Source organism: Eptatretus burgeri, chromosome 5 (assembly GCF_056783735.1).
Source record: "Eptatretus burgeri isolate ZD-2024b chromosome 5, Ebu_testis_v1, whole genome shotgun sequence".
In the NCBI taxonomy this organism is placed as follows: Eukaryota; Metazoa; Chordata; class Myxini; order Myxiniformes; family Myxinidae; genus Eptatretus; species Eptatretus burgeri.
Genome location: NC_140965.1, coordinates 68,021,453 through 68,046,182, shown reverse-complemented (window position 1 = coordinate 68,046,182; position 24,730 = coordinate 68,021,453). Strand labels below are relative to the sequence as shown.

Here is a 24,730-nt window from a genome sequence, read left to right as displayed (position 1 = left end):
ACCAGCCACATATGTTGTACAATCCAAAACCCCGGACTCCACCAAAGCCTTGAAAACCCCGGTCAAGCCTATCATGGCTCGAAAACCTCCACCTGAGCCAAGCACAGCCACAGTAGGAACCTGGAATACATTACACAGCTTTGATTATGCATCCACAGTAAGGATGTTAATTTCATTGCAATGGTGACATCGCTGAGTTGAATGTATCCATGCTCATGCGTGTAAATTTACGTCGTGGATGGGAAACATTTTTCGTTAACGTAGAATACAAAGGTTTGTTTCCACAGCCCCTATGGCTCCATCCTTGAAGAATATCCTATAAAATTGTAATAAAATAGTAGATTACTTGCCTTTTTCTTTTTTTATTTTATTTTTATTTTTGTGCTTAAAACTCTCTCAAATGTGAAGATTGAGGTTTAGGCTCCAAATCACAAATTATTTTCTTTTGGTTAAAGAAAAGGAGAAAATGATATAATGTGGTGGAAGCATGATGGTAAAGGAATGACATCATGTGCCTGATTGGTGTTATGGGAAAACAATGGAATATTGTGATCTAATGCAGTTGAATCAGATTCTAAAGGCTACCAACCGAAATCCAGAAAATGTTTTTGTTTTTCCAAAGTATCAAGTCGGTACCAGGTACCAAGGAAACCAGGCTCACATGAAAGCCGAGACATCTCATGGACCACTCTGGCTAACTTTTGTGTTTAATAACTAACTGATTGAGGGTAGCTGTCTAGATATACAAGCCTGGTCACCTCCTGGGGGCTGAAAGCCTCAAGTGAGATGCACAGTTTGGAATAAATAAGCAAAAGACACTCAGTTGTGAATTTGAAGCAATTATAACACTGAGTCTTGTTTTAGACAGTCTCCCCACGTGTGTATGTGTGTGTACGTGTGTGTACGTGTGTGTGCATGTGTGTATGCTGACTTCTTTCTCATTGCGTGGAGCATGGTTAGGGCCAAGTAGGCGAGTCATGGCAGACATGGCCCACTTTTTCCTATCCTTGCGAAAGGTCTTCTCCTCAGGGCATAGGTGAATGCTAAAGCGGAGGTCTGGGTGGGAGCTGAGGATGGAGCAAAAAAAAAAAAGTGACTCAGACAAGTGAGAGATTGACTTCAGGATGAAGAAGCATCATGAACACAGGAAAGTTGGCCATAGCAAGAGGAGAATAATAAGGAAAATGAGAATCTTGGTGGCAGACATTCAGGCAATGGGGTGAAAAGCAGACAAGGCAGGAGGTAAAACAGTAATGAGGGTAGGGATATTGCTAGTAATAATATTACCATGCTTACTTCAATGACTAAGTCAGTAAAATTTCAGAATTGAGACTTTTTACCATAATCTAAACCCAGCACTCTATAGGCTATACGTTTTCTGAGGCCCAGTTGATCAAATCACTAACCAGATCTCCAGGAAAAGCTCCAAGAACACCTTTGTTACCTGAGCACAAATATACACACACACACACACACACACACACACACACACACACACACACACACACACACACACACACACACACACACACACACACACACACACACACACACACACACACACACACACGAATTAACACAGCTGGATAAGTGAAGATTGGGGAACAAATGCACACAAGCTGTCATATCCAGTTACCTTGTTAAAGATGAGTGTAAGGCATCGGGCTTCACCCAATGGAAAGCTGTCATTACAGATATGTACAACCTGTTCACCCAACTTCTCATCCACGGTGTAGTTGGCATCCATCAGGATCACCTACCCGCTCACAGGTGTGCACACATTCATACGAACATCCGTTGAACCAATTCGTTATGCAATACCATGATCAACTCTGGTCTGTAGTGGATTCCCATTGCATTGCATTACTTTGAACCATTGCAGCAACCCAGATCTTGAAGTAATCATTTCTCATTCCAGAATTAACAAATTATTCCTGTTACATAAATATCTGATGATCTTAAAATTAATAAAGTACTTGCAATTTTTTTAAAACCTATTTTAAGATGAAAATCTCCAAACAAGAGAAAAACGACTCTCCTCCAATCACATAGGACTTTGCTTATTTAGGTGTATGCAGCACCTGACTGTTGATTGCATCACATCTGGAGGCATGGTTTGGCCACTGATGTGGGCCCCCCTGAAGATTATGAGGAGCAGAATTTGGAATATAACTGGGGTAGAGGCAAGCAATAACCTATCCTTTTCTCAAGTTACTGTGGGATTTTAACGTTCCCCAGCAAATATGACAGCGAGGAGAAGAACCTCCTCTCTACCTCTGAGCTATCTTTTCAGCTGACAGCGCTATGTGATCCGACGATATTACAACAGTTTCATGTTCTTGACTGATACATGTGAGATTGTTCTTTGGTATGACGGTGGCAGACATATGCTTTGTGGATGCAATAGTGGCTGCAAAAAACCTATCCTTTTGGGACATGTGGTTCATACGGTATAGGAGAGTTGTGTACCGAAAATCCAGCGTAGAGGGCTCTGCTCTCCACCAACATCACATCAAGACAGTCAGACAAACAGTGGAAAGATAACAAAATACATGCAGATGGTAGGCACCTGTAGGACATTGGAAACCCCCATATCCACCAGGAAAGAGAAAGTCTCGTTCCACTGGGGGTTGACATCGTTATCAAGGTGTCGTGTTTGGAACTCGGTCTCAGCTGCTGTGGGCATACGCAGCACTACGTAGGGATCAGGTGTGTCCACTGGTGGGATGCAGGAGTGAAAAGCAGGGAATTTTGGGCAGTGTTAAAAAGAGCAGGTGAGGCATGGTTTGGTGGTTTGTACAGAAGGACATTTCATGGGACCGATAGGCAAGAAGAGATGGAAGAGGGAGATGGAAGATAGAGGGTAAGGAAAGAGAAAAAGGAAAAGAAAAAAGGTAAATGGTAAGAGAAGGAAAGGAATGAAGAGTGCATGTAGAAGGGGAATGAGTATAGCTCATAAACGATTGTGTGGAACGAAGAGTAAAGAAGAGGAATAAGACCTTTAGAATGAAGAAGAGGAAGGATGAGTTTATGCCTAATTATGAAGAAGAGGAAGTCGAGAATGAGGAAGCTTACTGAGATCTCCGATCTTGCCTTTGGTGACATCCTTGGCCTTCAGCACCTTCACTGTGAGTTTGTGACAAACCTGTGGTGGAACCTACAAGCAGGGCCATGATGGGTGATACTTCCATGCTAAATATTGCATGTAATCATGATGTGTATGTGTGTATTACACTTCAATGCTGGCACGTACCGTAATGGATTGGCTTGAACCAGTTTGGATGTAATGGGACATCACTGTGTCCTTGAGAGGCAGCTCTGTCAGACACAAAAAAGCAGATGTGAGCATATTGCTCAACCTCATCGAGGTACAGCGATCCACCATGTTGGATCCATCCTGCCACGGCTTTCAGCAGATAATGCATGAGGAATATACTTCACATAAGAAGTGCACTGTACCAATGGAGATGTCATACACTGTCCTACTTTTCTACTATAAAAGGCGGTGTGTGTTTGTGTGCATCCATCTGTCTGTCTGTAATATTCTGTTCCACCCATTGGTTGGACAGTTCACCTGACTCCACCCACAATTTCAACCATAAAAATCATATGGCCACCATGTTGGTGCTTGTTTGTATAAAGCAGTGGTTCCCAACCTTTTTTATGATCGAGTACCACTTGGAGGTCCCATACCGTCGCCGCGTACCACCTGGTTCCAGAAAAACTCAATTCGATAAGATATCAATTTATTCACAAGTAGAACACACAAATGAACTAACTGTCAACAAAGAACAAAATTTAATGCGAGGGCTGCATCTGTTTCTTCTCCACCAGCTGGTTGATGCGGGGCATAACTTTGCTCACAGCACATCGGAAATCATGCCCGGGCGCAGCAAGACGGTTCGGGCTCTTTGACTTGATGGTCATCATGGCTGAAAACCCCTGCTCGCACTCCCACGTAGAGGGGAAAATCATTAGCTGGGGAACAGCGTGACGGGCTAGTGTCGGGTACGAGGAGGCCATGGTCACCCAGAAGTTCATAGGAGAGCATTCCTTGTGCTTCGTCTTTGCTGTCTTGTCAGCCTGGATATCTATGAGCTCCTCTTGTTCCCCGGTCCCGACAGGCAGATCGCCTGGTTCAATGGAAAACGGATTGGTGATGTAGGCACAACATGTAATGTCTGGGAAGTAATGCATCAACTCAGTCTTGAGCTGTGAGAGGTGACGGACGATTTCTTGGGAAAATTCATCATTGGGCTCGCTCTCAAGGGTAGTCAGGAGTTCGAACATTCCGTAGCGTTTGCTCTCCACGTTCTTGATCCAGAGGTCCAACTTCCGGACAAATGGTCCCAGCTTTGAGATGAAGTCTGAGACAGTGCAGTTGGGTCCTTGGAACGACAGGTTTAAATGGTTGAAGACCCCAAAAATGTCCGACAGGTAGGCCAACCTTGGGAAAAACTCCTCGTCCTCCAGATCTTTTTGAAAATCATGTTCTTTCTCCGTGAAGAATATGAGGAGTTCATCCCTCAGTTCAAAGAGACACCTCGTCATATTCCCCGGGGAGAGCCAGTGAACCTTTGTGTGGTAGAGGAGACAGGTGTGGTCGGGGCCGAGATCTTCACAGAGCAGTTTGAACAGCCGAGTATTCAGGGCGGATGTTTTGACGAAATTAACTATTTTGATTAATCGGTTCAAGCATGATAACAAATTCGGAGGGAGTACCTTAGTGCTAAGGGCGAATCTGTGTATGAAACAATGGACACCGGTGGCGTTTGGTGACACAGCTTTCACATGGGCTTGAAGCCCTGACTTTCGACCGAGCAGAGACGGAGCCCCATCTGTCGTGCATCCGACCAACTTTCCCCAATCCAGTTCATTATGCTTGAAGAAATTATCCAAAAGGTTGAAAACATCTTTCCTTTCGTTGTACTGGATAGCTCCTGGCTCAGCAGCAGCTCAGTCTTCGCAGTATTATTCTGTGTGAAGCGAACGTAGACAAGTAGTTCACAGCAGATTTTTATTTTATTTTTTAAACATTTAAATTTTTTTTTTTCAAGGTTGAGCCCAAAAGTGCTCGCGAACCACCTGGAAGGCCTTCACGTAACACAAGTGGGACGCGTACCACAGGTTGGGAACCACTGGTATAAAGTGTGCATATTAGTTTATCTCACGAGTGTTTGTATAAAGTGTCAATATTTATTTACCTCACGAGTGTTTGTATAAAGTGTCGATATTGGTTTACCTCACATGTTTGTATGAAGTGTCTACATTAGTTTACCTCACAAGTGTTTGTATGAAGTGTCTATATGAGTTTACCTCACGAGTGTGTGAATAAAGTGTCGATGTTAGTTTACCTCATGGGAGCCTGGTGTTGGCGCAGTGGTTGGGGCAGTGGCTTGGGATCCAAAAGGTCCTGAGTTCAAGCCCCGTTGGGCCACTGAATTAATACACCAGGGGGTTGACTCAGCCTGTTATCCTTCTGAGGTCGGCGAAATGAGTACCAGTATACTGGGCCGGTGTATACCCCGGTTAAAATAGGTGTACCATATCCCTGTGTCGTAAGTGGCAACCAGGGTTGCGTCAGGAAGGGCATCCGGCGTAAAACATGTGCCAAATCACTATGCATATCATACGGATGATCCGCTGTGGCGATCCCTAACGGGAGCAGCCGAAAGAAAAAGAAGAGGAGGAGGAGTTAGTATACCTCATGAGTGTTTGTATAAAGTGTCTATATTAGTTTACCTCATGAGTGTTTGTATAAAGTGTCTATATTAGTTTACCTCACGAGTGTGTGCATGAAGTGTCTATATTAGTTTACCTCATGAGTGTTTGTATAAAGTGTCTATATTTGTTTACCTCACGAGTGTGTGCATGAAGTGTCTATATTAGTTTTCCTCACGAGTGTTTGTTTATAGTGTTTTTATTTGTTTACCTCACGATTGCTTGTTTTTAGTGTTTATATTTGTTTACCTCACGATTGCTTGTTTTTAGTGTTTATATTTGTTTACCTCATGAGTGTGTGTATGAAGTATTTTCTTTGTTTACCTCCCGAGTGTGCGAATAAAGTGTCTATATTTGTTTACCTCACGAGTGTTTGTATAAAGTGTCTATATTAGTTTACCTCATGAGTGTTTGTATAAAGTATCTATATTAGTTTACCTCACAAGTGTTTGTATGAAGTGTCTATATTAGTTTACCTCATGAGTGTTTGTGTAAAGTGTCTGTATTAGTTTACCTCACGATTGTTTGTTTTTAGTGTTTATATTTGTTTACCTCATGAGTGTTTGCATAAAGTGTCTATATTAGTTTACCTCACAGAGTGTTTATTTATAGTGTTTATATTAGTTTACCTCATGATTGTTTGTTTTTAGTGTTTATATTTGTTTACCTCACGATTGTTTGTTTTTAGTGTTTATATTTGTTTACCTCACGAGTGTTTGCATAAAGTGTCTATATTAGTTTACCTCACAGAGTGTTTGTTTATAGTGTTTATATTAGTTTACCTCATGATTGTTTGTTTTTAGTGTTTATATTTGTTTACCTCACGATTGTTTGTTTTTAGTGTTTATATTTGTTTACCTCACGAGTGTTTGCATAAAGTGTCTATATTAGTTTACCTCACAGAGCGTTTGTTTATAGTGTTTATATTAGTTTACCTCATGATTGTTTGTTTTTAGTGTTTATATTTGTTTACCTCACGATTGTTTGTTTTTAGTGTTTATATTTGTTTACCTCACGAGTGTTTGCATAAAGTGTCTATATTAGTTTACCTCACGAGTGTTTGCATAACGTTTCTATATTAGTTTACCTCACAGAGTGTTTGTTTATAGTGTTTATATTAGTTTACCTCACGATTGTTTGTTTTTAGTGTTTATATTTGTTTACCTCACGAGTGTGTGTATGAAGTGTTTATAATTGTTTACCTCATGATTGTTTGTATAAAGTGTCTATCTTAGTTTACCTCATGAGTGTTTGTTGATAGTGTTTATATTTGTTTACCTCACGAGTGTTTGTATGAAGTGTCTATATTAGTTTCCCTCATGAGTGTTTGTATAAAGTATCTATATTAGTTTACCTCACGAGTGTTTGTATGAAGTGTCTATATTAGTTTACCTCATGAGTGTTTGCATAAAGTGTCTATATTAGTTTACCTCACAGAGCGTTTGTTTATAGTGTTTATATTTGTTTACCCCACGAGTGTTTGTATGAAGTGTCTATATTAGTTTACCTCATGAGTGTTTGTGTAAAGTGTCTGTATTAGTTTACCTCACGAGTGTTTGTTTTTAGTGTTTTTATTTGTTTACCTCATGAGTGTGTGTATGAAGTGTCTATATTAGTTTACCTCATGAGTGTTTGTGTAAAGTGTCTGTATTAGTTTACCTCACGAGTGTTTGTTTTTAGTGTTTATATTTGTTTACCTCACGAGTGTGTGTATGAAGTGTTTATATTTGTTTACCTCATGATTGTTAGTATAAAGTGTCTATCTTAGTTTACCTCACGAGTGTGTGTTTATCGTGTTTATATTTGTTTACCTCACGATTGTTTGTTTTTCGTGTTTATATTTGTTTACCTCACGAGTGTTTGTTTTTGTGTTTATATTTGTTTACCTCACGATTGTTTGTTTTTAGTGTTTATATTTGTTTACCTCTCGATTGTTTGTTTTCACTGTTTATATTTGTTTTCCTCTCGAGTGTTTGTGATGTTGTATTTTGTTATATTCGGTATATTGTATTAATTTGTGATTGGAATTATGCTGTTTGGAATGGAAATATGGAGAGATCAAGATTAAAGCAGAATGATGAAATTATATAATGGTTTCCACCCATGAATTCACCGATTCGGTTTTTGCAGTTTTGCCATTGTGACATCATCTGCACATTACCCATCTTACTGATGTTGAGGTCAGCTGCAGGAAGTTTTTTCCACAAGTTATTCACGACCTGGTTGACCTGCCCCTCCCGTGCATAGCACGGGTACCTCACTCGTATGAATATCAACAGTTTGTGAATATGTGCATGTGTATGTTTATAAATTGTTGCGGTTCTGCAAAACCGCCACTCCTCAAGGCAATTATTTCATTAGGATCCGTTTCAGATGGCCCTTCCCTTATGTCTTGTGGGTTAATGGGACAAAGTGTGTTGCAAGGGTTTTTAATTAGGTCTTCAATTTCATTCATCTATTTTTATTTACTTTACACACATTGACCTCTCCTTCAAGCAAACATGCACACCACAGACTAAACGGTGATGTTAATAGAGAGGCAGAGAGCTTCATGAACATTTGCTGCAGTAGCCCTGTTCAAACTACGCACCATTCTCCAACGGACATTTCATTTCAGACTCCTTGGTACTCGAACCACAATGCTACAACCTTCATATATGGCCACCACAATGCCTTCCTAAAATCCCCACAATAACAAATGCTTGACCTCTTTACCACAAATGCCTCCTCACTACAAATGCTTCAATCACCTCACCACAGCCATTCCAACCACTTCAACCTCTTCACCACAAATGCCACAGCACTTCCCCAACCCCACTACAACTGCTATGAAATGCCACAACCACAGTCAGTACTCTGGACGCTCACCACAGTCCTTTAAGGATGTCAGGGAACAACTGACATGACCCACCATGACAGATACTTGGGGTTGGAACAGATTAGCACATAGCTCGGAGCGAAACAATGTGGTGGAGTCTGTTCAACATCATCTGAGTAGCCCTGGTGCTCCACTCAATATCGACCCTCATTTGAAACCCAGTGGATTTTCGTGCCTGGAGAGTGCTTCCAAAAACCCGCATCCCATGTTGATCTCGAAGCTCCATCACCTGGCCAAGTATGGGGGTGAATGAGGCCATTTTCGGCTTCGGATGTCACGGGACAGGACTACTTTTCAGGGAGGTGTCTGTGTGCCAATGGAAGCACTCGGATACATGGACAGAGCATTTTGATCCGACTTTTGACTCCTCCTTCACCCAGGATCTATAGAATTGTTGTGAAAGGGTCAGAATGAGTCTGTCAGTCAGCCTTGAGCCATTCAGTCTCCGCCACAGTTTTGAGTCAGTCAGTCTCCACACGAGGTCAGAGAATCTTCTCCTGGGTGTGAGGCAGCTGCTTCTAAGTGTGGTGAGCTGGACAAGGAGGAGGGTCCGGACTTGAACAGCAGTGCAAGGGGAAAGGCAGAACGAAGAAATGCGTAGGCATAACGCTAGAACGACAATAGATGTAGTCAGTAAGCTATCATCTCACATGTTCTATCTCTCCCAACTACTGTCTCCTCTGCTGTAGATGCACAAAACTGAAAGAGCAACTGCAGATATGCACCTCTTCACTCTCCCTCTTCTGCATTACACTTGTATCTCATTACACTTCATTTTGCACCTCTTCACTCACGCACCATAAACACCCCCAGTTTTCTTCCCTCCTCCCCCTCCTAAGTGACTGGGTTGCATTGGTCCATCAACTGCACCAGGTATTCTAGAGGTCATTTACACCTCAAACTTTCTCCCATTTTTCTTGATCTCTGATTTCCTCGGGTGTGTGTCTGATGGCGCCTGTTATGTTACGTTAAAGATAAGATTGTAGAAGTTTAATATGGATTTAGCTCTGCTCTGTGTCTTCTCTTTTGTAATAAGTTGTTATTTTGCCGCACCTCATCAATCCATGCTTTTCCCTGCTGTATACATTGCTTAATAAAACCTTTTATTATTGTGTTACATGACCTTTCCACACCCTTGCTTTCTGAATAAATTGCCCTCATTATAAATGTACCCAGCTCGTTCTGTCTTTTCCTCCATTGGTCCAATGTAGTCCGCATACAGTTTAGCCGGAAAGTTCTACCCCACCGATTTGGCTCTTATTAGCCAGTGCGTACTTGGCAGCTCCACTCAGCTGCACCTGATGTGGCAAGTTACACGCAAGCACGTATCGAGGGCAATTGACCCCCCTTGGTATGGCTGTCCACAGGTAAGGTATCACGCAGAGTAGTGTAACCCTGCCAGGATTGGAAGTACAAATCGGCTTTCATGGTTGCTTAGCACCCATCGGTGTGGAGTTATCTGTGCCCGGCAGCCTCAGGACTGGGTGTTCTGGAGGGACCTGAGTGCTTCCTCTAGTGGGAAGCCTGAAACCCCAAATCCGTAACAATATGCATGCATGTATGTGCTCTCACTGTACACTCGCTCTCGTTGAGGAAGGTGAGAGCCGTTAAGGCCGTTATGTTTTGGTATGCATTGTATATATTTGAAATATATATTATGTATCAATATCATACGATTATCTAATATGCATGCCTGCTGTTCTTGTAGACCAAAAAGAAAGCGTATTTGGCTGAAAGCTTGTCACGATAAAGATCATCCAGAAGCTATGTCCATGACTAATTTAATTTCTTCCCATTTATATATCTAATATATAAAGCTCTTTCTAACCACTGACTTACTGGCTGATATTAAAAATTGGTACCTTCCGGGTGATGCAGAAAGCTGAAATTTTGCATGCCGGTGGACATCAAGGCCAGTACATCAGAAAAAAAATCACAGAATCGTCGCACAATAATCACAAATGGAAATATAAATAAATGGGGAAAAAAAGAAAAAAATGCAGGTGAGTGACCCAAGACAATAGGGAAGCATGGGAATTTTGTGTGCCGACGGACATCAAAGCTGATACACCAGGAAAGATCACAGAATCATTAGGAAGCATCCAAAAATGAAAATATAAATAAATTAAGAATTTTTAAAAAATGAACAAATGAAAAATCAAATGCAGGTGAACAACCCAAGATAATGGGGAAACACAGTTGGTATGCTTACACAATGTGTAAGCACACCCCGCTCGTGTATATATATATATATATATATATATATATATATATATATATATATATATATATATATATATATATATATATATATATACATACATTGGTTCACGAGCAGCAGCCAGAGTGACCACTATATTCGTTATGTCTGTGTGTCTGTATGTATGTCTGTCTGTCTGTCTGTCCAGAGCACAACTTCGTGGGATGTGATCCGATTTGGATGAAACTTGAATATGATGTTGATATCAATGCCTAGTTTTGTCTTCCTTGCGATGGGCATCCCACGCCCATTGTGGGCGGAGCCACGCCCACTTATAATTTTTGTTTTTTTCATATTTTTTCTCGATTTTTAAAATCAAAATTCCTGCTCGAGAAATTGTGCGCATTGGCCATATGTACAACAGTAGGGTGAATATACTGATTCTGGCTCACTTTTCCCCATGTAAATAAATGGGGGATTTTCAGCGATTCATAATTTTTTTCCCTAAAAAGTAAACCCCCTTTTTATCCCAAGGTATATTTATTTGTCTCCCCTTTTAACCTTGGGACACTTTTTTTCAAATAACTAATGCAAGAAGATAAAAATTTGTTCAAGTAGTAAAGTAGTAATGTGATTTGTTAAAGATGATTCTAAAGAAATATCTGAAACATGTAAGCCGAGGGACACTCTTTTTCAAATAACCAATGCATATTGTTTAGCTCACTCATTGAACCTATAAAGATTTGTTCATTCTCAAATTCCTTCAATAGTTTAATTTTCTTTGCACAATAATCCCCATCTGAAATATTTAAAAACAAAACATTTGAATCTTTATATTTTTTAAGATACCCCTTTTGTGCCATTACGAAATGATAAACTTCTCTTAATGCTCTTGTTTGACCACCTCCTGAGCCACAGGTTATTTTTTGTTAACCAACGCCCACTTTTCATAAACCCCGCCTACTTTCCCCTAAGCCCCACCCACTTTTCACGAGGTGTTTTCATAAGCCACGCCCACTTTCCCTAAGCCCCGCCCACTTTTGCTAAGCCCCGCCAACTCTTACATCATTTCCAGTTCATCTCTGACTCACAAAGAAATCATCAGAAAATTCTACAATGTTATGCTTTTGAAAAATTTACCTGGGCTTGCCCAGGGAATTTCCAAAGGAAACCACACCCACCAGTCTTTAACTATAAAAGCCTCAAGCCCAGGCTCCATTTTAAACATTTTTTTTGCTGGCAATGGTGTGCTGCATGCTTGCCTGGAACTCTACTACTTGTAAGTAACTAAACCTTCAAGTTGATGAACTGGATTCAAACCTCTTATCCATTGAGGTAAGATTTTATTTCCCTATTTTCAGTTTGATTGAAGCATCGACTTATTTAATAATTAAATAACTTAATTAATACATTATTATTTTCTCTTACAGGAAATTGTATCTGAAAATACCGATTTTTGCCACAACTTGGGGCGAAATTGTTGGCTTGGTTGAAGACCTTGTGAGCGACCAAGACCTACAGAATGAGCTAGACCTTGAGTGGGATGACTTTGGGGTTCCTTGGAGATTGACTACTTGTATGGAACTAAACCTTCAAGTTGATGAACTGGATTCAAACCTCTTATCGGTTGAGGTAAGATTTTATTTTCCTATTTTCAAAGTTTGATTGAAGCATCGACTCATTTAATAATTAAATCACTTGATTAATACATTATTATTTTCTCTCACAGGAAATTGTATCTGAAATACGAAATGAAAATACTGCTTTTGCTACAACTTGGGGTGAAATTGTTGGCTTGGTTGAAGACCTTATGAGCAGCCAAGACCCACAGAACGAGTTTGTCCTTGATGATCCAACCAAAGAGTTATACCTTAGAGACCAGCAAAGTCCTGAAAAAGAGTTTTGCAACAATAGTACTCATTGTGAGTTATCAAGACAATACCCCCTGAACAAGTTAACCTTAATGAGCCAGAATACAAGTTTTACCTTGGAGACTCACAAATTTCAGACATTTTGAAAAATGGAGTTTTCCTTGATGATCCACAGTTATACTATGTGAGATCTATCACTGAAACCCATAAAAATTGGAAAAATGGAGATTTCCTTGATGATCCACAGTTATACTATGTGAGATCTATCACTGAAACCCATAAGAATTGTAAAAACGGAGATTCCCTTGATGATCCACAGTTATACTATGTGAGATCTATCACCGAAACCCACTATAATTCTGGAAATTGTGATTCTACCTTGGAGTCTTGGATAGATGGTTATATTTTTGGAGACTTGAAATGTGGGTTCTGGCTTGATAACTCACAATGTGATACGTATCTTGGAAACTCAACAGGAATGTGGTTATACCTTGGAGACTTGGAAAGTTGGGTTTATTTTGGAGACTTGAAATGCCAACACTCTTTGGGATCGAAACCTATCAAGAACGTTCTTACTCCCCCTTTCTACATCATCAAAACTGAAAGCCTTAAATGACAGAATTGGAAGAAGAGAAAAAAAAACATAAAAAATATACATTGTTAGTTCTGGCAAGAAAGTGCAGACTTCCTCCCCCTTTCTACATCATCAAACCTGAAAGTCTGAAAAGACAGAATTGGAAGAAGAGAAAAAAACGAAAAAATATATATAGGTGGAAATCTCATTTTGAAAAAGACATTGTGTTGGGTGAGGGTTGGGGGATTGGGGTTGAGATTTTGAATGTGAGGGTTGGGGTTAAGATTTTGAATGTGAGGGTTGGGAGACACACACACACACACCACCAAACAAAAGTTAAGCCTTGACTATTCAGTTGAGGATTCTGTGTTTGGGGTTCACAGATCTAAGAACGTCCCCCTTCACACACATTATATACTGTTATACACCTCGGACTTGACCCTCGAGTGTCCACAACAGTGTATTAATAGTAGGAGGGAGTGAAGCGCCAACCCATTGCTCCCATGGGTATTATCTGCTTAGTTTTGACTTTTGTAATTCCTGTGAATAAAATGAACCTAAAATCTCTTCCCCTTCTAAATCATATATCGTATGTCCAAGGAACCGTATCTATTACATTAACAATTTTTAAAAAGTTCATTCGTCCATCGTTTAATACAACCTTTTTCAAAATGAGATTTCCACCTATATATTCTTACGATATCACCAACTTTGAATTTAGGTTTTCTGATATTAATCTCTTTTTCATGTTTTAATTTTGTAAATGTTTGTGATGGTTTCATATTCGTTGACGTGTGAATCGTGTCATTATACTTTTCCACAATATCCTGAATAAAAGATGACCATTGTTGTGAACCGAGTTCTGTGAATTTTTTATATAGTCTCTCTTTTAAGGTACGATTAAAACGTTCAACAACAATGGCCTTCCCTTCATTAAAGGTAGTGTATAATGTAATACTGTTATTTTTTAGAAAATTCATAAATGGCTTGTTATAAAACTCTCGACCCTCATCAGTCCACAATTTTTAGGTTTTCTCTTACTTTTATTAAATATCTGTTGAAAGGCTAACATAAGAGCATTACCTGTTTTGTTTTTTAAAGGGACAACCCATGCGTATCTACTCCTCAAATCAATAACGGATATAGCATACATGGAACCCTTATCATTATTGAGTTCAATCAAATCAGCGGACCAGATATAATCAACTTCCTTGGAATAAACCTTCCTTCGATGAAACTTTGTGAATATTGGTTTATGTAATTCATCAGCTAATTGCTCTTCAGACTTAATGACATCATTAGAGCCTATACGTTTTTTGAATTTCCAAGTCCAAGTTTCAATTGAGCACTGATCATCTTCTACACGATGAACCGATCAACTTTTTCTCTCAAGGTTGGATTTTGTATCAGAGACAAATTATACAACATTTCTCTATTGGCTTCATGCTTTTCTTCCAAAGTTGTCTTCCAAAGTTCCCATAATCAATATCGTGTCTCATGCATACTTCATCAACTCTATTGATGGGTTTATTCCATGATTTAGGATTGTCTGTCTCATCTAATCTTTTATCCAAGTTTGTGCCTGAACCACAGAAAGAATACCTTGGTGGATGTAATTCCCCTGGTATTCCAGTAGTTGTAAATTTACTTCATGATAAAAACTTTTGTATATCTCCTCCGAGTTTGTGTTTGGAGATAAATTGATTTTTTTTGAACCACACACCGAACATATACCTTTTTGAATAACCCTATTATTTTTACTTTTAATATATGAAATATTTTTAGTATTAGTTTTCTTTTTACATTTGAGACAATAACTCATTTATTTATGAGAAAAATTCCTGCAGAGTGCAAAAACCGTTTTAGTTTCCAACATGCACATTTGAATCTTAATTTTTAAAACATAAAGAATCCTTAGAAATGCCTTCACTCTCTCCTCCATTTTTTAAGAAAAAAATAAAAAACTTGAATTAAAATGAATATCTTGTTGATGTCAATAGTCTTGTCGAAAGTATTGCAAATAGACTTGTCAATTCTTTGTTTTCCTCCTCGCTGGGTTGAGTTATTTTCTGTAATACCACCAATCTTTTTTTAATCTCACTGGTTTCCATATTTTGATATATATTTAGTCTCGCTCTTTCCTCCCTCTCCTCCCTCTCCTTCTCTCTCTTCTCTTGTCGAAAGTATTGCAAATAGACTTGTCAATTCTTTGTTTTCCTCCTCGGTGGGTTGAGTTATTTTCTGTAATACCACCAATCTTTTTTTAATCTCACTGGTTTCCATATTTTGATATATATTTAGTCTCGCTCTTTCCTCCCTCTCCTCCCTCTCCTTCTCTCTCTTCTCTTTCTCTTTCTTCTCCCTCTCCTCCTTCTCTCTCTTCTTTTCCTCCTCTACTCTCTCTTCAACTCCTTCCTCGTCCCTTACTACCCTTGAATCGCTTACACCCCATAGAATATCATACATATATTCATCAGGATTTCTTGTTATTCCTGTATCCAAAATAATTTTTTTTACAGTAGGAAACCAATAAAATTTATTTTGAATTTCTAAAAGAGCCTTACCTTTTCTTAACTTTATAATTTTTTCATTATTTAACATTCTAATTAAATCTAAAGTTGTCAGTTTATCAACATCAGCATAATGCCAATCTTTTATTGAAAATACCTCATTCTTATGTTGTAGAACATATTTATTAAAATACCGAATACCCTTTTCTTGAAGGTATGCTTGGACACAGAAATGATAATTTTCTTGAAGTCTTCTCACTGTCATTTATGTATTAGAAATATATGTTAGAATAATATTATGGCATGAAACACCTCCCCATCTTCCCATAGTTAAATCATTTTGTATTTCCTTACTTATTATATATATAATCCTGTTTTTTCTGTTTTCATGATATAAACTAGGGCAAAACCATTATTATATTTACCCTTATTAAATTATTTTATTTGTTGTTTACTAATCGTGGCTCCACAAAACTTATTCTTGATACCAAGTGGATAATAATCTTCCTTACGAGACTGATTTAATTGTTCCAGGTCTTCTAGGTCAATTTTAAATGACCAATTATACCCTAAATCATTCATATCATACCCCCATTGTTATATTCTCATGCAAACGATACGCCCTTCTTTATAAAAAATTTATTTTAATTCGAACTGTGAATTCTGTATGACCTGGAGATAAAATCAACACTTCTGTATCTTTGGAATACACGGCCGTTTTATTTAAGGATATATATATTGTGATAAATCGCTTAATCTCACCAAGTCATTCGCGTCAGTCGGGCTTGGATAATTTTTAATTTATAAGCATTTTTCATAGTAATATTTTTGGTTATACTATATTTATGTCGTTCAGCTTGTGCCTTTGTGTAATAATTTGATAAATCAATATCCAGTTCTTGGGACGCACCAAAGACAGAACCATCTTTACCAACATAAGTCATTTATATTAGATTAAAAATAATGTCATAAAAATTTTTTTATTTTTGTTGAGTTGAAATAACACATATAGACATAATTGACCACAATGCTTGGAATTTGATTCTTTGGACTTGAAATGTTTGATAAACACCATTCTGTAAGAATTTTATAACTTCAACAGGTGGAGGAAGACCAAAACTATCAAAATAATATTTGTCTTGACTATTAAAAATACAAACCCAATGAGAACCATTCCCATTATTATCTTTGAAGTTCATAATAATATTCTTTGTATGTTTAGGCACATTTGTTAATTCATCTCTCATACAAATAACCACATTATGAATTTTTATTTTTTACAATATTTGACAAGTTGTAAATTTGATGTTGTATTCTTTCCAAATTCTTTAAACCACTCATCAATGCTCATTTATTTATTCGAAAGATATAATCCATTACCTCTTTTAGTTAATTTTACACCTGCTTGTGCGATAGAAGAAAGCATATCTCCAACTAACAATCTCGCTTTATCAGGCAGATCTTCAAGTTTTTCAGCAAAATGTACAATTACACCACTTCCACTAATTTATTTCTCCAACTCTTTGTTATGTCTTTCCAATTCTTTTTGAGCCTGGAGTTGAGCCTTCCTTTCGTTGGCAGTTTTCACCGCTGTTGAAATACCACCCGTCAATGCTCCAACCACACTTAAACCAGCAAATAAAGGAATTAGAAATGGGAGAAATCCTCCACTCGTCTCTCTTATTGAATATTTTTTTCAACATTGGTTTTGTCATTTTAATTTTAAGTGAGCCAGTATCATTCAAGATTTTAACCTTTTCTCTTGTGAGCAAAACATCAATTCTTACTGCTCCTTTTCTCTGAATTGTATAAACGTTAATCATACAAGGCTTTTGATTTTGAACACAAGATGATAGTTTATGAAGATTGATTTGATTAACATATACCCCAGTTGGTACTTTGCTACTCATTTATTTAACAAAAAATTATGTGAGACGAATCATAACACCATTATCTGTATTAATCTGCAATTCTGTTTCTTCCAAAAGCAAACAATATGTATCAAATTCTTCACTCTCTCCTCTTTCAATATATAGGGAAGTATCCACTCGATTAGACTTTATAGTTTCCTTTTGAGCGCTCAGGTCAAACGCATAGATTGTATACAAACTTTTAAATGCTGTCATATCCAAAATAGGTTCTTTATTTCCATTACTTTCACACACCTTTTGGTAAGACTTGTATGCTTCAGCAAAATCATTTTTCCCAATTAATTTCCAATTTATCTCATGGATAAAATGTTCCATCTCGAGAAACGCGAAGTTGTTTCACCTTAGCATTATCACTCAATGCATTATTCTTATCAGTAACAGTATCACCATCTGGCTTTTTAAAAATGATCCACAGATATCGCAGCTTTCCTTCCAGAACACCCAAATTCCAGGTGTAAGTGGTTTGGTTGAGTTTAACGTGTTGACATCTTCTTTTGAGGTATGATACACTGGTATGATACACTTCTATTCAACATCTCTTCTGTTTTAAGATTAGGAGTATATTCACTAATAAACCAACTCATTTCATCAATTACAAATCTATTCTGCTCATCAAAAGCACTACCAACACCAAAAAGCAATCTATTTTCATTATCATTCCTTTGGAGTTGAAATCTAATTTTAAGACCATACAGAACTTTATCATGATCACAAAATCCAAATATACCTTTAAGAGGAACTGCCACAGTAAAACTATTAACTGCTTTTGCATCATCATTATACGCTCCTTTCCTTTGAGTATATCCAGGGTCTGTGGTTGTTCCCATTGACATATCAGGAATAAAACCTTCGACAGACCCCTTTCCCATTCTATCACTGAATGTATGGAGTGTAAATTTCATCATTTCAGATACAGCAGAGACATAATCAACCGCTTCAACTTCTTGTGTTCCAATGTACAAACGCACACTATCAAACATTTTCCAGAAGAAATAATTGACAAGTGTAGCGTTTGTGTTATTCCCAGCCTTAGTGAATTTAAATTTACACAACAAGAAACTTTCGGATAGATTCAAATAGGTTTGTTGATTATTTATTTCAAAACTTTTTGTACCATTCGTATTCCAGTCGGTTCCAGTTATTGCATTTACCTTGAAGTAATCTTCTTTTTTGGTGGAGTTTGAGATAATAATAGTATCATCCAAATCATAGATACTATCAATTGCTTCCATACTTGTATTTATTTAGGAAAAAAAGATGTATTCCAAGTATTCAAATTATTTTCTGTCGTTCTTGGGGGGTCAACTGAGTTTTGCCTTTCTTAATTTCTTTCATTGCTTGAAATTTATGAGATTCCTTCTGGGCATCTTTTTTGCTCTTTACAGCACCTGCTACATTTCCCACAGCAGAAGCAGTTGAACCAATTAGGTCTTTATGTTTAAGAATAGTTGAACCAATACCCATTAGAGTATCAATTATCCCATCTCCTCTAAATTGATGTCCAACACCCCTTTGTCTCTTCGGTTTATAGTATCCTCTACCAAGATACATACCTTCACCCTTGTAGTATGGGGAAAGGAACATCCCTTCCCCTGTAATTATTTTAAATTTTCCCAACTCGTGTTTCCTCACAATAACCATCGTATTTATTTATTGGAAAACTTCACGTAGGTGAATTCTGATTGATATAACTTCCCCATTAAAAGAAATCATACAATTATCTTGGTCAGTTATCCTAAAATTTACTCTGTGTATGTTTTTTCCTGACACAGGGAGATAAACCAAATTTTTGGGTTCCATATTGAATTTATAACCAATTGGGGTTGAGTATGCACTGAATGAAAATATTGTATTTGTTTTTATTCCATCATTACAAGCACCATCAATCAAATCACAGTGAATTAACACCGAATTTATTCCTGAGGATATTTGAATGACATTATCACTGTAAAACGTCCCATTAGTTTCAATCTTTTTTGAGGAGAAAGCCAATAACTCTAAATGAATCAACAATTGTGAAATCAACCTTATAGTTATTTTTTAACTTTAATCGTTGATTTTGAAGTATGTTTTTGAATGTCTATAACAATATTTTTTGGTTCATCACCCTGTTCTTTCATAAGACGAGCAATTTCGGGAGATATTTGAGAAATCTCATATGCTCCGGGTGAGACTGTTATCGTTTTGTATCCACTTCCGGGATTATAACTAAACTTGCCATTTTTATCAGTTATATTAAATAAGGTATTATAAGTTTCCATGGACAATAAAGATGCCTCATATTCTTTTGTTGTGTCAAGTTGTAGTGGGTATGGGAATGAAGATGTGTGGTCGCTTGTTATGAAATTAAAACTCAGGATTGTGCTTCTCATCTTATTTAATATGAGATAAAATGTCTTTATATTGAGATTTATTAATTATTTTCATGTTCATCAACTGGTCTAAAATGGCTGATGCCTCATTAAAACAATTGTTATTTCCAGCCTTCTTACAACCTAACAACAATAAGTCTATTAACTAATTGCGATGGGTCATTTGGAAGAAAACTAATACCTGAACCAAGGATACTTAAAGCCTGAATAATGTGTTTCTCCTTCTCATTTTTTCTACTTTTACCAGAAATACTAACCCTATAATTAAGAGTGTTCAGCAGATCAATATATACTCTATCATCAATATTTTTCATGTCCAATGGTTTATCAATATACTTTGATTCATCCCTCACAGTTGATGCCTGTCTTCCATCTTTTGTGAGAAGAAACATTAATCTCGGAGTTAGTTTAACAGGGGGTTGAGCAGAACCCAAGAACCTTAATTCATCATTAAATATCAATACCTTTTCTGGAACAAGATGAAATATTGCTGGTTGTTCTGTTAGAATGAGTCCTGCTTTGGTTTTTGAATCCACTGAATATTCATTGTTTTGAAGAGCATTCACAATATAATCAGGGGGTCGATTAATCTCTTCCATTTGTTGAAATAAACCTTCATCATCATATTCTAATTCTCCTAAACGCTCTAATTCTTCCTCCGTCATTTGATCAAAATCTTTTAACATTTGAAGTTTTTTTAGGAGTAGATTCTACTGTGGGAACTGTGGAAACATCTTTCATTTTTTCTTGGGAAGTTTTTAAAAGTGGTTTAAAAAATTTCTCGTTTTATTTCAAATGCTTCTTTGCCCGTTAGTTTCTGTCTGCGTTTCTTCTTTATGTCTTCCTGTTGTTTTACAACTTTTGAAACCAACTCTTGATGTTCCTTAAATCTTCTTGCTCTTTCTTTCGCATCCATTTATTTATTGGAAATATCATTTAATGAATTGTAAAGATCAACAGGGAAATTTTCCTTTTCTTCATCAGCCAAGTAGATGTGTTGAAATAAATCCTTTTCTTTAAATATTTCATCAAATTCTTTATTAACATTGATACGAGTTGTAATTTCTTCTTCACTAATACTTGCATCTCTGCTTTTTACACGTTTGCATTGAGTTTCTTCATCAACATCAAAACCGAATGATAAAATCTTCACTCTGCTCAGATGTTTAATAATTTGTCTCATTCCTTCTGGATTAGTTTCTAATATCCCAAGACCACCAGATTTTAGTTTTCTTAACTCACTCTTACAATGTGAATATTTTGTTGTACCAAGAGAAACCTCCTCAAATATTTGATCTTCATTCCTCAATCGCATATGTTCCTCCACTGAAACATAGTGATAATCCACCTTTTACTTCTCCAGGTCTTATTGCTCTCGTTGTTGTTGATACAATGCGTATCACGGGTGTTTTTTTAAGTAAATTTACAATATTCTCATTTTTACTACACAAGAACCTTGATTTATGAAAGTTTTTTTTCCAGAAGCAGATTTACCCACAAGATTTATAATAATAGTTGTCATTTATACATGTAATTGTTTATAAAACAAAAAATATATCCCTTAATATCTCATCTTGTTTCACAACAATATATTTATATTTTTCAGTCGTGTGCTTCATGTAATCCCCAAATTCCTTTTTACTACATAATGTAGAACAATTATCTCTCCAAAAATTATTTATATCTATTGAATTTAACTTGAATAAAATAAAAGTATTAGCATTGTTTCTGATGGAACGACAAGGAAGTCTAAAGTACGATTGACTAAGATAAATACAATGACAAGAAGAATGTCTCCCTCTTTTGTATAGTAGCTGTCCATTACCGTTTGGTTTCTCTCATTAACACAATCATCAAAGATAACGAGGTTCTTTTTTGATTTATCCAAATCTTGGGGAGACGGTATATCATCCGTATTATCACTAAGAATACAAGTTATCTGTTTTGATTTCTTTTTACATCTCTGTGTATCACAAAATAGTTGAATTATATCTTCAACGTTATAATCATTTAGGTTTTTTTGAAGTTTAAATAAACCGATTATATCTTCTTTTTGAAGACCAGCATTAAAACCTTGTGAGAGTAGTTGATACTCTGGTTGAAAACTCGACTTTGTGAAAATTATTAAATTATCATAATCTAAAAAGTTGGGAGTCAGGAGCATCTTCAAAAGTAAGCAGGTTTTTCCACATCCGCTTGAACCAACTATGAGACATCTTAATGAATTTGGAAGATTTTTATGATTGTTAGATTTTATCTTATTTTCCCAAATGGGTAAAAAATCATTCATTTATATATTTGGAAAACAGGTTATTTAATTTTTTTGACTTTTTTAGAAACTCTATATTTTATCCCAAGTTCAGGTTTAATTTCAAGATAATCCATTATTTTATTTATGCAATATCTTGTGTTGATATTTCCCTGAAAATCACATCCATGAATAATATATAACAACAATCCTTTGAACATTTCTCTGATATGTTCAGTTTCTTCCTTTGTAAGGAAAGGTGTGTTATCACCCTCATACTTTACATTCATTTCTCTAATCAATCTTGTAAAGTAATTCATTTTTGGTGTAAATCTAAAATAATTATTTTCCTTTTAAAATTTTTTATTATCATTAATTAGAAGATAATCACAGAATATACATTGTTTATAGGCTTTTGTCTCTGTGTTTAATCCCCCCCCCCCCGTCTTTCACACGCAGGACAATTCTCAAATTTGTCATATGGAGAATCAGGGAAGTCTAGCATATTTATAAAGTAAAACTTTACTTAAACTGAAATTCATCTATACTTTCAGTTGCATATTGACTCATATTTAATAATATTACCATTGATATCTAGATCCTTTTTTTCATTACCAGATTCAACTACAACATTTTTAATATTAAAGGTAATTTTAAAATGATCCTTAACTACTATTGAACGAAATGTCATTTCACCTGATATATTAACATCCTTTATTTCATCAGGATTTACATCTTTAGGGTTGTTGAAAAAAATACAAATTTCTCCTTGCATATTACAGATGGTCTTGTCTTTTCTTTCTAAAGCTTCATCCATAAGGTTTTTATTTTTTGATACTTTTTCTTGTTTCATTGCTTTTTCTAGTTTTGAATATATTACCAGAAGGAGAAGATAAACTTTTGTTAGAGATACTTTAATTGATGTTCTACCAGGTATACTAAAAGCCCTTCCACTGAAGGAAGTTGAAGAACTCATCTTATCCAACTTAATTGTTTTTATCCAATAGTTGTTATATTTATCTTTGTTCAATTTTACATCCTTGACATATTTCTCAGTATCTTTTACAAATGAAGGGATTGATTGAAACTTGTCTTTTGTGTCTTGAAACATTGTATTTATTAAGTGAAAAAAGTTGGAGGATAAAATGGTTTTAAGCACAGATTCACCTATAAATGAAACGAAATTTTCATCAAGAAAATTTTAGTTTAAGCAAAGTTTTATTATATAAATATGGTGAATACAACGTACTGCGATGTTTGTAATCACGAATATAAACATTATAAAAAACACCTTCGAACCAACAAACACACATTTAATCAATTTCATCAAATATCTCCTCTTGAGTTGGAAAGAAAACATTGTGATATCTGCGCAAAGGATGTTTTGAAGAGTAGTTATAATAGACATCTTCAATCACAAAAACACAAGAAAAATGAGTTTAAAGTAAAGGGAGACTATTATATTGAAAACACTGATGGGGCATTTAAAGGGCATATAAAAATAAGGATTTTACAATTTGGAGAACCCGGTCCATCATCAATAGCTGAATCAATTGAAATAGTGAAACCTGATGTTGAAAAATTTATTAGAAAGACATTAAAAGAAATGAAAACTTTAAAGTTTTATATGGGATGAAAATGAATATGAAAAGACAAGATGAAGAACAAACTCCTTATATGAGAACAGATCTTCATTTTATAACATCATTTCAAGATTTTTTGAATAGTGGGGTTTATGAAGAACTATCAAGACAAGAGGAGGATGTTGATAATACAGTGGTAGGAAGTGGATTTCACGTTTAAAAAAATCACCTTTTTAGATATACACATTCTAAAATCAAACCCTCTTAAAGCTTCTTCTTATATTGAATTACCAAAAGAAATAAAACTAAAGAAGGCAGTTGTTAATATTAAGAACAATGATAATAAATGTTTTCTCTGGTCTGTTCTTGCTCACTTACATTCACTAAATTGTAATTCATAAAGAGTAAAACAATATATGAAATATGAGAATACCTTGGACATTAAATATTTTAAATTCCCAATGCCCCTAACAGATATTCCTAAATTTGAGAAAAAGAATAATCTTTCTATTAATGTATATGGATTAACGGATACAAACAAAGTTCAAATATTAAAAATTTCAAACAACTATAAAAATGAAGAAACACACATTGATCTTTTATATTTTAGTGTTGGAAAGAATTCACATTATACATACATCAATAATTTATCAAGATTAATCTCTTCTCAGGAATTCAGAACAGCAAACAAAATATATCCTTGTAAGTGATGTCTTAATTCATTTCATACAAAAGAACGATTAGAACAACATTCAAAATATTGTAGTAATCATAAATCAGCTGTAATTACAATGACGAAACCTGGTGAAAAGATTTCTTTTGAAGATTATAATAAATCTATC

General features: G+C 36.2%; 1 protein-coding gene across 2 annotated transcripts in view; it reads right to left on the bottom strand.

The window, feature by feature from the left end:
- PLA2G4A (phospholipase A2 group IVA) overlaps window positions 1-24,730 on the bottom strand; it is a 56,499-nt gene that overhangs the window by 20,611 nt on the left and 11,158 nt on the right. The window contains exons 2-8 of one of the 2 annotated variants that reach the window (XM_085882265.1): window positions 3,254-3,318; window positions 3,076-3,157; window positions 2,570-2,718; window positions 1,637-1,763; window positions 1,407-1,444; window positions 932-1,067; window positions 1-120 (exon numbers count right to left, since the gene is read on the bottom strand). The exon at window positions 1-120 is cut by the window's left edge and continues 17 nt beyond it. In XM_085882265.1, coding sequence (XP_085738391.1) covers window positions 1-120; window positions 932-1,067; window positions 1,407-1,444; window positions 1,637-1,747 — 405 coding nt within the window. In that variant the 5' untranslated portion in view covers window positions 1,748-1,763; window positions 2,570-2,718; window positions 3,076-3,157; window positions 3,254-3,318. Of the gene's footprint in view, window positions 121-931; window positions 1,068-1,406; window positions 1,445-1,636; window positions 1,764-2,569; window positions 2,719-3,075; window positions 3,158-3,253; window positions 3,319-24,730 lie in introns of those variants that run through there. The other variant, XM_085882264.1, reaches the window with a different exon arrangement.